At 35.7% G+C, this 13,366-nt stretch overlaps 2 protein-coding genes across 4 annotated transcripts in view; both read left to right on the forward strand.

Annotated features, from left to right (window-relative positions):
* GluProRS (Glutamyl-prolyl-tRNA synthetase) overlaps positions 1-5,778 on the forward strand; it is a 91,260-nt gene extending 85,482 nt beyond the window's left edge. For both annotated transcript variants that reach the window (XM_089640848.1, XM_089640849.1), the window contains 7 exons: positions 22-139; positions 1,503-1,642; positions 1,722-1,848; positions 2,833-3,074; positions 3,158-3,318; positions 4,057-4,200; positions 5,233-5,778. In XM_089640848.1, coding sequence (XP_089496974.1) covers positions 22-139; positions 1,503-1,642; positions 1,722-1,848; positions 2,833-3,074; positions 3,158-3,318; positions 4,057-4,200; positions 5,233-5,401 — 1,101 coding nt within the window. In that variant the 3' untranslated portion in view covers positions 5,402-5,778. The remainder of the gene's footprint in view (positions 1-21; positions 140-1,502; positions 1,643-1,721; positions 1,849-2,832; positions 3,075-3,157; positions 3,319-4,056; positions 4,201-5,232) is intronic.
* A 4,895-nt stretch (positions 5,779-10,673) lies between these two features.
* Gnpat (dihydroxyacetone phosphate acyltransferase) overlaps positions 10,674-13,366 on the forward strand; it is a 55,061-nt gene continuing 52,368 nt past the window's right edge. Inside the window, exon 1 of one of the 2 annotated variants that reach the window (XM_089640850.1) lies at positions 10,674-10,920. The gene's annotated coding sequence lies outside the window, so the exon portion shown is untranslated. Of the gene's footprint in view, positions 10,921-11,224; positions 11,317-13,366 lie in introns of those variants that run through there. The other variant, XM_089640851.1, reaches the window with a different exon arrangement.

The following is a 13,366-nucleotide window of genomic DNA, read 5'->3' on the forward strand; positions in this document are numbered from 1 at the left end:
GGATATTTTATTTACTTACAGAGATGGGAGTTCCAGCACCCTCAGCCATTCCTGCGCAGCCGAGAGTTCCTCTGGCAAGAGGGTCACACTGCCTTCGCTACCCAGGAACCAGCTGATAAGGAAGTCTTGGATATCCTTGGTATAACTTACTGTTATTGTTGTAACAGCTCCCGTATTCATGAGATTGTCTCCTACAATGAAATTTCATGTTATTTACAGACAGAACTTTTAGAATTTTTGAAACACAAAAGCTGTCAAAAGATCGATATTTTAGGAGAATCTCGCCGGCCGGTCGATAAGTACGATATAAGTAGATCACGGAACAAAAAATAGCTGGCCGCGACATTGTGCTGTGCGGTAAAGCCATTCCAATTGCAAATTGTACAGAATTATGTATTGTGATATCACAATTATGTATTTTAAATGGTCGTTTTGCTCAAGGTAAATTTGAGCTCATTTTTTGAGTTATAAAAAACTAATTTTACTGTAGTTATAAAATTTACTCTTTAAATCTCTAAATAGTATAAAATAAAGTCGCTATTTGCGTCTGTCTGTTTGTGCGCTTAGTTTTTCTAACGGATTTGAAAAATAAATAATTAGCAGACAACCTCATCTATCTCCCATGTTTCCCCATTCTCTGTCGGCTATTGCCTTTAAACTTTACCAGTGTTGTTATACTTGTTATATAGTATTCGGCTACTTCTCCATGACATTTTGGTGACTTTACTATTTCTTGATAAGGAGACAGCCAGAATAGCTGTTTAGCACTCATGCCATAGGTCCATTTATCTCCCATGTTCCAACTTATTCCTTTGACAATATCTCATTTTTTTAGTAAAAGTTGTCATTGGGTGTTTAACTATATTATGACAAATAATTAAAAGCAATAATTAGTCTCCTGAAATATCAATACAAATTGAAAATATCTCCCGAGTAAAAATAAGTGCCGCCAACGGGAATTGAACCCATACCTTCTGATGTCCGGTCCACTGAGCTATGTCGGCACAGCTCAGTGGTCTCAGTGGATGTTGACTGCGATTCCAGTTCTTTCGGATGACTGCAGAATGGTCCTTAAACTTAAAATTAACGACCTTTTGATTCCAGTTCTCTCGGATGGCAGCAAAAAGTTGTTAATTTTAGGGTTAATGACAATTCCTTATCCTTAAGTAGAACCCGAATCGCCTCTTTGTTTTCACACCGTGGCTGTGACTGAAGATAACCAAGTCTTCTCATCGAGGCTGGTCATTTAACCGCAAATGAATAAGCTTTTCGTTCTCATTCATCCTCTTCACACATCCTACAATTATTGGTACTTTCCACTCGCGACAGCTGTATGCGTCTCCCGAATAACAGTCTCTTACATATTAACAGTTCTACTAGCTCCCACAGTAAGTTTCTATCAACAGAATGTCTACATTTCGTCTGTGCAATAAGAGTTAGCAATTGGACGGATCGGAAGTAATTAAAATTAAATGAATACTTACTCTTTATTTTGTTAACAGATCTGTACTCGAGGGTCTACACAGACCTTCTAGCTGTGCCAGTTGTCAAAGGACGCAAGACTGAAAAGGAGAAGTTTGCCGGGGGAGATTACACAACGACTGTGGAGGCATTTGTACCTGCAAGTGGACGTGGAATTCAGGTATAAATTCAATTTACTTGTTTCTTCTTGCATTGGAATTTAAATATAAATACCAATTTTTAACAATGCTCTATTACAGGGAGCAACCAGCCATCACCTGGGTCAGAACTTTGCCAAGATGTTTGAGATTGTGTACGAGGATCCCGACACCCAGGAGAAGAAGTACATCTTCCAGAACTCCTGGGGACTAACTACCCGAACTATAGGCATGTTATTATATTATTTATTTACTAAACCATTATTATTTAGGAGTATTTATGATTGTGCCACAATATTAACTTTGAAATCCTCATTTTAAATATGTAATGCCAAAAGCAACAAAAGTCCACAAATAAGTAAGTGATAAAGATTGTGAAGATCACACCAAAGTCCCAGAATCCAAAATTGGTGATTACGGCACTCATAATGCATATAATATCGCATAGTTTACCGTTCATGGAATCCAATATCTACATAATATACAATTAGTTCATCAAAAGACCTTTTGAGTTATTTTCGACAGGAAAAATTTGATCGTCACCGCGAAACAATTTCCAATAAGGCCATGCTTATGACATTTTAGGTTTTGTAATTCGTAACACAAGGACTTATAACATTGAGTCAACGAAACTAATTTACTGCTCCCTTGTGAGATCGCAGCTCCAATATGCACCTCCTGTACGGTCTCCTATTTATGTTTATAACTTACAACGCTTAGAGAAAGTACAAAGGAAGTTTCTTAGATATGTTCAATAGAATTCGAGACAACCTGTGATTAATATCTGCTACAAAACATTAATGTCTAATCTAAAACAAGCGCTACTTTCTGTTAATTATATTCTTATACTTTTTGCCGTCCAATTAAGTGTTATAAATATCCATGTCCCTGTTAAATCTACTCGACCCCACCATCTTTTCAGTTTGACAACCATAACACTATATGAATGAGGTGATTTCACGAAATCGGCGCTATATGAATTAGCCAAATATTATTATTATGTGCGATTTCACCGAACTGCCAATACAAATATATACGGACCTTTTCGATACATTTAAAACCTCTCCTTCCTAAATCAAAGCAAAAATAATTAGTTGTGAATATAACTGATTTGTTTCTGTATTACGTTTGTAAAATGATAAGTGTTTATTGTTCTGATATTTATTATGTTTGTACTAGCGTAATATGGTAACTCATTTAATGTCTTCCCCAGGTGTGATGATCATGGTTCACGGAGACAACCAGGGTCTGGTGCTGCCCCCCCGCGTGGCAGCCCTCCAGACCGTCCTGGTGCCGTGCGGAATCGGCGCTTCCACAAGCCCCGCCGAGAAGAAGGCTCTCATGGACTCTTTCCAGGAGCTGGAGAAGGCGCTGGCCACCGCCGGAGTCAGGGTCGAGGGAGACTACAGGGACAACTACTCGCCCGGGTGGAAGTTCAATCACTGGGAACTGAAGGTTAGTGCATACAACATTTCTGTTCAGAGTTTTTATGACAGTAAAAGGGTAATGTGACTTATCTTTCTCCTTACTTCCGTCAGGGAGTGCCCATCCGCATCGAGCTGGGCCCCAAGGACTTGGCGCAGCAGCAGCTTGTGGCTGTCCGGAGGGATACGGGGGTCAAGGTGACCATCAAGAGGGACAACGCTGTGCAGGAGATCATACAGCTCCTCGACACCATTCAGGCTGATATGCTTGCCAAGTGAGTTTTTATGAGTTGTATATTTATTTATTCTTTTATAATATGCCTGCAAGTGAATCCATAGGTATATTGATGAAAGGCATAACAAAGGAAAACACCGCCCCTTCATGTCATGTAATGTATGTATGTGACTGGTACGAGTGCAGTCCCGCAGAGTGTTTCGGTCTAGGAGTGAAAGGTCTTAGGTCGGTATAGTAAGTAGCAGTGGCGGCTCGTGACTTTTAGGTGTACTAGATTGCATTTAAAAAAATGCATGTGAAAACTTTTTTTTTTTTATCCGGTTTTTTGTGTGAAAATTTTTAAGAAATTGGTGCGGTGCACTGCACTGTCAAACTGAAATTTCCTTCTTCATACTAAAAAAACAAATTTTTTGAAAAAAAAAAAACATTTTTAACTACGAACAACATCCATAATGTCAAATTTTTCAAACTTAGCACTCTATCCCACTCAAGTCACGAGCCGCCACTGTATAGTAGGTCACACTTCTTGGGAATTGAGTGATTTAAACGCTGCCTTCAATTATATTAATATGTATAGTACCTATTTTAAATTTTGTTGTCTCTTTTGGTGGTTTTGTATAAAAATATACAGGTAATGTGAATGTGTTAATGCTGGGGAAGGTTGCCCTGATGATATCCAACCTCCGATAGAGATGGCACCAGATGGAGAACCAAAATAATCAAAAATTAAATTTAATATAATATATATTTTAGTAATGTGGTCATCATTTTTGTTTAGGGCGACTGCTGAACGCGACGCTCACATGATCCAAGTGGACAGCTGGGAGAAGTTCAACGAGGCCCTGGATGGCAAGAACATCATCGTGGCGCCTTACTGCGGCCGGGAGGTTTGCGAGGATGCCATCAAAAAAGAAAGCGCACGGTAATTCATTCTAATGCCATTTTTTTTTTTTACACATTTATGCATCGTAATTTGCATAGAATAAATAAGAACACAAGAAATGCCTTGTAGGCGTGTTTCTTGATGCAGAAGTCTGATAATTCTTTTCTTAAATTTCTTATGCATTAGGTACTGTGTTTCGCCATCATTATGAAATTCAAATGGGATGGCGATATACAATGTTCGGCAAGTGTAAGAGAGACAGAGCGCATGCCAAATAGTCTAAAAGGAGAGAGAGGGAGAGAAAAGAATTTCCGTTTAAAATTAAGGTGAAAGTCTGCTAAGTAGAGTTCTACTACAATACCTACCTACAGCAATGACATAATATGTTGAACATGTTGACAAATTTTGAAAATAATACTTGTGAGTTTTGATCATGGTTGGGGTTTTAGGCCCTTCGTCCACAGGGATGCGCAAGTCTCCAATACTTATGTTGTGTACTTACATCGCAAACAAATTGTAACACACGTGTCGCTACTGAAATCATGGGACCCGTGTCGCCACAATCATAGTTAAATTCTCGAAATGTTCAAGCTAGTGTTTTCATAACTTTACTCACAGCCAAACAGTTGCTGTATCTGTCATTTTTATATACTGTCATTCTTTGTTGTTCTTATTGATCTAAAGCACATGCATTGTAACAAAATGTCTGACAATAGTGACGCCATGTTTAATGTCTTGACGTCTTGAGTGAAAATGATCTCGTCTGGCTGGTCTCGGGAGACTGGCTTCGCCGACAAGTTTGCAAAAGTGTTCAAATCTCCAGTTGCCAAGATAATTAAATCGTCCAGTATCAAATACTTGCTAATCCTTGTGGACAAAGGACTTTACCATTTCCACGTGGCAGTCGCATATGTGATCAATTGGCGGCTATCCTTGTACGCCCATGTGGTGTATTATATGATCCATGAAGCTTTTAATGTAAAACAAATTACATTGTGTCAAAACGTGCAGTGAGAAGGCCAGCGGTGTAAAGGTTGTATGTATTAAATTTATAACAATGTTATTTTTTAGAACCGAAGAAGTGGAGACAGCTGAAGGTGCCAAGCTCCCGGCCATGGGGGCCAAGGCCCTGTGCATTCCCTTCCAGCAGCCCCGCGCTCTCGTCATGCAGGACAAGTGCATCCACCCCGCCTGCTCCGAGAAACCCCGCTTCTTCACTCTCTTTGGACGAAGCTACTAAACACAAATAAAAACATTCACCATTTGCATGTTTATTTATTGCTACCCTCTAAGATTCACCTGTAAACAATTCTGATGCCATATCGGCGAAATTATTGCCAGTACAATAAAAAAATTCTGTTTGGTGTTTGCAAGTTTTGGTGCCAAAATTGATTTGGTGAAAGTTTACAAATTTTTTTTTGAGGGGCATTTGATTGTACTGCATAAATAATTAATTTGTGAACTAATTCTTTATCATGATCTTTTATTTGCAATTACTTACAAGGCAAATTGCAAAATATATTTGAAAATACATAATTATTTAACACTGATATGTAATTTTTTTTATCATCTGGATTAACCGTATATTTTTATATAAAACCATCAAAAAAGGCAATAAAATGCTTTATTAAATGAACATTTATTTTATTTTATAAACTTTCACAATATTATATTATTTTATTTATAGAGCGGAAACGGTTTACATATAGTTTCCGTGAGCACTTGGGCCATAGGCCCTTTTGTGCTATCTCCCTTTTTACCTCATTCCTTTAACAGGTCCCTTTTATAAAGTTCACCAGGATTGTCATTGTATATGTGGCTGTGTCTTCTGTGTCTTCCCAGTTCTCATCTCTCCTCTCCAATCCCTCTTGGTTCCCTGAAGGCCCCACAAGGGAAGAGAGCCTCATCTCTCCTCTCCACTCCTCCTTGGTTCTCTGAAGGCCCCACGATAGAAGAGGGAGTTTTAGAATGGTCCAATTTTCGTCCCATGAGTACCTAGGGAAATAGAAGGTCCACTCCAGCAGAGCCCCGAGTGCTGGAGTAAGGTCTAAATACTCCTAGATGCGAACCGGTTTCTCGGAGGCACCGTTCGTGACACTGTTCCCCAGGTCATTCAGCCTGAGCCCGGTAGCTCACACCTTAACTTGGGAAGACTAGTGGTTGTTGCTGGTCGTGTTTCCACTCACTGAGCGATGGGTTCGCCACACTCCCTACGGTTATACACAATATTATAATTATTATACATAACATTTAAATCACTGAATTCCCAAGAAGTGTGATCTACATACTGATTTAAAATAAAATTGATGTCGCCAGTTTACATAAAACCTTTCCGACTTCTAGGCTCCAGACAGGTCAATGAAATTGATAATCTGTTCAAAAAATTATTTCATTATTTGAAAATGTTTGATTAATTCCCATAGAAGTAGGGAAAAATGAGAAAAGTGCATGGATACACCAACAAAACACTCCTATCAGTTTATACATAGACATTCAAGTTGATAGACTGGTCAGTCAGGGAAAGGGGAACAAACCAAGTCGCGCAGAGCGTGGGAAGCAGCGTGACTCTCCCTTTCTGTGATTTGTCAATAAATTAATCTGACAGCATACATTGTAATATCATTTAGTCCTTGAAAATAAAATCTGCTCACAAATTATTAATCCTTTTTACAATGGCGCACAAACTGCTTGCTGCATAAAAAACTTAACTATAAATCCCGTAAATAAATTTTCATTTTTTTACTAGTTGCAATTGCAAAGTTTGTACATGATGTAGGTATAAAGTATAAATTCTTTTTTTTCACAGTCCTTCTCACTAGGGTAATTGAACATTTTGTTACACTTTTACAAATGTGTCATGATTTACCCACCTCACTCATTTTTAGTGACGCAGTTCGTTTAAAAACGAACATTTAGATCCTGGGTAAAAAAGTCCCACAGCGTACTGCGCTGAAAACCTTGCTTTAGTGAACTTCACTTTCTGCGCAGGATCTGGTTATTTCAATGTACACTCTTCGGTGATCAATGTATGACTGATTTATTCAAAGCATTCTCGAACCCTCCTGGTGGTAAAAATATGGTCACATGGTTTGCCTCCAGCTCATAGAAATGATACCCAGATTTTATGTTAGGGCAAGTTTATCAACTTGGATGTCTATGGGTTTATCTCTTCATTGGTCTAAATCAGTAATATACATATAACAGGACATATATTTCAAATTAGTTTAAGGACGGGTTGTTTCACAGAATTTAAACAATTCATCAAATTTCAATGTTAATTTTCAAGTTCTGTAAAATCCTATTAAAAATTAACTATGAAATTTGATGAAGTGTTCAAATTCTATGAAACAATTCGTCCTAAGTGATTTGTTTCATTAGTGCCGGGATCAAATAAATTAAAATTGGGGGCAATAACATGTCAGTCAAAATAATACATATTGCTTTATCATAATATGTAATACTTCTGTAAACAACAGACTCACAACAATAAATTATGCAGACATCATACTGATATGACATAATATCACACATTATACTATTTCATATCAATTTTACATTACAATGTATTGATAACAAATTTGATATAATTTCATTGAAGAAGAAGATAAAACTAATAAACAGTGGCGGTTCTTCCCTTGGGTCAATTGGTGTTTGACCCCCAAAATTATAAGACAAAAATAATAATCAATTATGTGCATCAAAACAACTGGTCTTATTCTTAATTTATTTAAAATGTAACGCGAAACAGCAGCGGCGGCGAGTTACGAGTAATGACATCTGTTGTCTCTAGTAGAAGCTTTCATTCACAAGTTCACACGATTCACTGGGTCAATTTAAAGAATGTCCACTTTGGCATCTTCTGTCCCTGTGCGCGATGGCACTGAAATTTGTTTGTAACGTAGATAGTATCTCGGATAAACATATCCAATTTAATTTCTATTATGCACATATATGGTCTGAGGCAGTCAACTCTTAGATCAGCAACATCAGCAGCTGTAGGCAGACTTATGGAACCTAAGCGCAAGCCAAATACTAAGTTTGGTGATCGCGCTTTCGGAGTATCTGGGCCGAAGTCTTGGAATAAACTCTCTCCGGAACTAAGATCCATAACAAGTCCAACAGAATTCAGGTCTAAACTAAAACCTTTCCTTTTTAAGCTGTCATACCCTTAAATTAAATATACCATTTCTGAGAAAAAGTCCAGTTATATCCAATTATGTCCTAAATCCTGTATCTAAATGTCGCTAATAAACAATTAGTTAATGTTAATTAAGTGTTAATCTCAATTGACCTACCAGGTAAGTATTGTAATGTATATTATCTCCATAAATAGTTATTAAAACATAGATCATTGTAGAAATGTATTATGTATATATTTGTACAGCGCTCTTGAGGTGATTTTGCACAAAAACGGCACAATACAAATCATCCAAATATTATTATTATTATAATATGATATATATGGCTATGACTGCAAAGATAAATATGTCGAACTGTGCATTAATAAAAAAAGGTGATGCTTACAGCTAGACACAGTTAACTTTTTTAATCCATATATTTAATATCCTCAAAATCTGCACCAGCGATGCAATTGGCTGCAGAATTCACCACGTCAAACTATATGCATTGGGTGATAAAAATAAATAATTTGTTGCCAACACGCAAATGATTTTTGGTCAGTTTAAATTTTTGGAGGGTGTGGAAGATACATACTAGCAGAAACAACAGTAAATTTAAAATAAAATGCAGGCCGGATTTGTTTATCTCTTGAAGAAACGTTGTTCTGTCGGCCTTCATGGTTGACGGTTAAGACTCTCGACTAGCACTTCCGTGCTTAAGTAAATTTTGTTTGATTCATTTTTATCAAACAAATCCAGAGTGGAAGATACTCTCAGTATCGCTCCGGTATGAGACCGCCATTCGGAATAAATTTTTTGCTTGAAATGGCTACGGCGGTGTTTGGTGACTAGATGTGAATAGCCAGGTACTTCCCCACCTTTCTTTTCCCATCTCCTTCCCTCAGCCTCACAAGATACCCCGGGGATGACATAGCCTTACTGGCTCCAGACGACTCTTATGCTATATTCACATTAACGTTTAGGAGTATGGACGTAACAGTACTTAGATACGTCTGTAAAAAATAGGCATAAGGGAGCATGGACGTACATTGTACGGCGGTGTTTGTAGGAATCCTCCTAATAATTTTTTTTTTACATTATTAATATCTGATTAATTCAGTTATTTCGACATTACGTGTATATTTTTAGAGTTAGATTTTTGAATTTGAAAAAAAAAGTTTTTAGGTAAAAAATCTCACTATTTTGAACACTTTCTTCTCTCTTAGAGATTTAAATATTTTTACCAGAAGTAAGAAAAAAATTACCTTTTTCCTTACTTTGGACATGCGCTCAAAATACACTTCTGTTTGTTTATGTCTTCAGTGGTCACTGGTCGCAGCCAATCACATCTGCTGATATTCAATGTGTTTGCGAATACTAAATAGTGTAGAACAAAGACGGGACTATGTTTTGTTCAAATAAACACTTTAAAAACCTTCTTTTCAACCAATAATAATAGTCAAGGTTTTTCATTGTAGTACTCTTTATTCTAACCACATTCGTCTTTTAGACAGATCCGCCTCAGGCATTGAATAACAATTATTATGTTTTTGTTCCAGCCTGGTTGTGTGGGATGCACAAAATACATCACTGCCTTATATTATCTAGATTTATTTTTATAAAAAAAGGTGAACTGGTTATAAAAATCAGAACCTTTTTTACATTGATTCCACACACGCCCTGATGAAAATAATTTCCTTCAGGGCTTATGTCGCCTTTAGGGATGCTGTGTGAAGGGTCTTTTTTTAAGTAAAGAAAGGAGAGGAAGTTCAGGGAAGGAAGAGGTATAAGGGGTGGGTAGGAATCTGGGGTGAGTGAGTCCAGGAGTGACGTATGATTCAATTCCTATTAGTAATTAATAAGTCGGCCGTCTTACTAATTAGATTCTCATACGCCCGTTTAACATTGGTATGGTAAAGCCGGCCTTAAGCCTGGTTTAAGGCCACAACTATGCAGAACGTAACAATTATTCGAAAACTTTGTGCATTTGCCTACCAATTATTTAATTTCTACCCAGTGGTGAATCAAGGTCACCCGGTGTACCCGGTGCGGATAATTTCTCGAAAAACTTTTAAAAAAAACAAAACTTCAAAAAAGATGCTTTAAAAGTAGACAAAATTATTATGACAACATTATGAAAGTTCCTATCCCTCACTCATCTACGGTTACCTCTTCTTTTTAAGCCCCGAGCGTTTATCTAAATTTTAAATAACCAGTTTTACAATCGGAAATCGGCTCTGTTTCGGTTTGTAATGCCTACATGTTATAATGCAAAGGAAAAAAAACTATTTCATACACGGCGTAGGTACCTGCTCAGGGTCAAATAAGATCTCCTTTGACAACCTGTGTGTTTATTTTCTTTTGTGCGTTTCAGTTTAAGCTATAACTCCTGTCAGAAGTACTCTGCCTCTTTTTATCTCATAGATAAAATATCTCGAATCTAGTTTTTCATGTTCGAATTTTTTGCTGTCAATTTCACACTGTCAGTGCAAACAAGAAGTGTATTTTTTTCGCGAACACTATTTTACTATTTTATCCTTCTCTAATATTTCGGCGGCTTATTTCATAATGTAGACTTTGGCATGCGAGCATAGGTCTATTAAATGTGATTTTAATAATAAAGTGCACGTTGGTCTTATCGGTAAGTTTAATTCTTCATTCTTTAAATGAAAATCGTGATTCCGTTTAGGTTATCAAATCGTTCGAAAAATTGCTCAAAAATTTAGCATATATCAGAATAGAATAGGTTTATTTTATTTTCTACATGTTGTGTTGTCAATTGATGAATCGATGTAGTATAAATAAGTAAGTCGATGTAGTGTAAATAATTTGGTGAAAATATTGATATATTTGTATATGGCGTAATATCAGTATATAGTGAAAGTTACCAATCGAGATATTTTTTTACAATGTTTTCTTATATGGCATCTGGTCTATTATTGAATGAAACGTAGTTGTGTAATTAACTCATTTTTCGAATAGTGTGCATGGTTTTTGTCAAAGTTAGTGAAAAAACATTTTATTTTTCGTATAATATGTAAGTACCATAATAATTTGAAACATTACTTATTTGTATAAATATTATATTTCCTTTTTAGTAATATTTACAATGTTAGCTAAAGGCTTTTTTTTTGGGAGGGTTCATAAAATAAAATAAAATCTTTCTATTTCTGGTTGAATTGTAAATGTTAAAACAAAACAAGGTAAATTTTGGATAGGGCCTGACACGCTTATTACGAATATTTTTTAGAAAAAAACTTTATATTCGCCTTAATTACTATAAAAGAAAACTTTTTGCATTTCGGGCGGCGGAAAATTATGCATTTTGATTTTCAATTGCATAAAACCAAAATTCACTTCGCGAATCGATGTGGCGACAACGCGACGCCATTAGGAACGCACTGTTATGTTGGTATCACTGATGCATTAACAAGAGCTAAATACGACCGTTGCTATCTTCGTGGGATGCCGAGGTTTGTGTAATATGGTTTGTGATACAAAGGAAAGTGCCCCTTAATAACGCCTGCTCGCGTCAAGGCAAGAAAAACATCCCAGTTTTCAACTAGTTTACCGGCTACGCTAGGTTTGTGTAACATGGTTTGTGATACAAATCAATGTATCAGGGATACCAACATAACAGTGACGTACCTAATGGCAGCTGATTGCCGCCGCATCGATTCGCGAAGTGAATTTTGGTTAACGCAATTGAAAATTTAAATTCATAATTTTCCGCCGCCCGAAATGCAAAAAGTTTTCTTTTATAGTAATTAAGGCGAATATAAAGTTTTTTTCTAAAAAATATTCGTAATAAGCGTGTCAGGCCCTATCCAAAAATTACCCAAAACAATATCAACAGATTATAAAACTTTGTACTTATAAAACTGGTTATTATTTATTAATCATCGTAGATTATTATTTTATATATTTATATAAACACTTGAAACTAATACTTTGTAAAATTTATTCAGATTTACTACCATACTTTGTAGTGACCGTTCAATAATATTTTAACTGGATAATACAACGTTGGCGGTTTTTTATAAACACAGCAGAGCAGGTACCGAGTCCAACGAGTAGTTTAATAGGCTTATCTAGGCTTTAAGCCATCGTTATTATGTACATAAATAAAATCTTAAATTATGTAAAACCTTTTTTTTTGTCAGAGACTTCTTTGGAATGTACGGAAAATATACTTTATCTGCATAAAAGCAATGTGACCTCCAACCGAAAATTACACACACCGGTATTGATCCTTGACCCGTAAAAGATATATTAAAACCATTTGTAAACAAATCCATTAAAATATTCATAAAATGGTTTATGAGAAAAATGAAACATTGTAATAATTTTATATGCAAACCGTAATATTATTCCTAATGATTGTAATATCTTTGCAAAGTAAAATCACATATGCCTTTATGAAGCTGGATGATCTTTGAACTCTTTTAAAATGTATCGAATTAACTCATTAAACTTTATATTTATGTAAAAAAAAACCTTTTCAAAGTTTATCAAAGATTTTGTTTATTTTCAAAATAAATATATGCGTATACCTACTTAGTTATGACACTTATGACAAATGTTTTTTTACCGCCTAAATAAACACTTGTGTCAAAATTTCAAAGTATAAGTAATTAAAATAGTATATTTCACTAATATAAAATGTAAATAAAATACCTCTGTTCATTTGTAAAACTTGTTTTTCTACTTCATTATGAACTCAAGATGTTAACACATTGACCATGGGTTCTATAATGCCAATGCATAATACAATTCATTATTTTTAATTTATTCTACTCTATGAGTCGGAAGTTAGTAATGTATTTGAACGCAGTCGTGATGTTGTCTATAATGTAGTTAAATGATGATCAGTAAATTTTAAATTTCATATTTTTTTATGCGATTCTTCGTTAATATTGTTACAGAAGGAATTTTTGTGATTCTCGAGTCCTGTTGCCAAACTTAAATAAAACTTGAAAGAAAAACTTGAAAACTTGAAACTTGTGATTCTTGAGTCTTGTTACCAAAATTTAATAAAACTTGAATTTTTGTGATTCTTGAGTCCTGTTGCCAAACTTAAATAAAAC

Source organism: Hesperophylax consimilis, chromosome 16, assembly GCF_061612785.1.
Source record: "Hesperophylax consimilis isolate HC1 chromosome 16, BYU_Hcon_1.0, whole genome shotgun sequence".
Taxonomy (NCBI): Eukaryota; Metazoa; Arthropoda; class Insecta; order Trichoptera; family Limnephilidae; genus Hesperophylax; species Hesperophylax consimilis.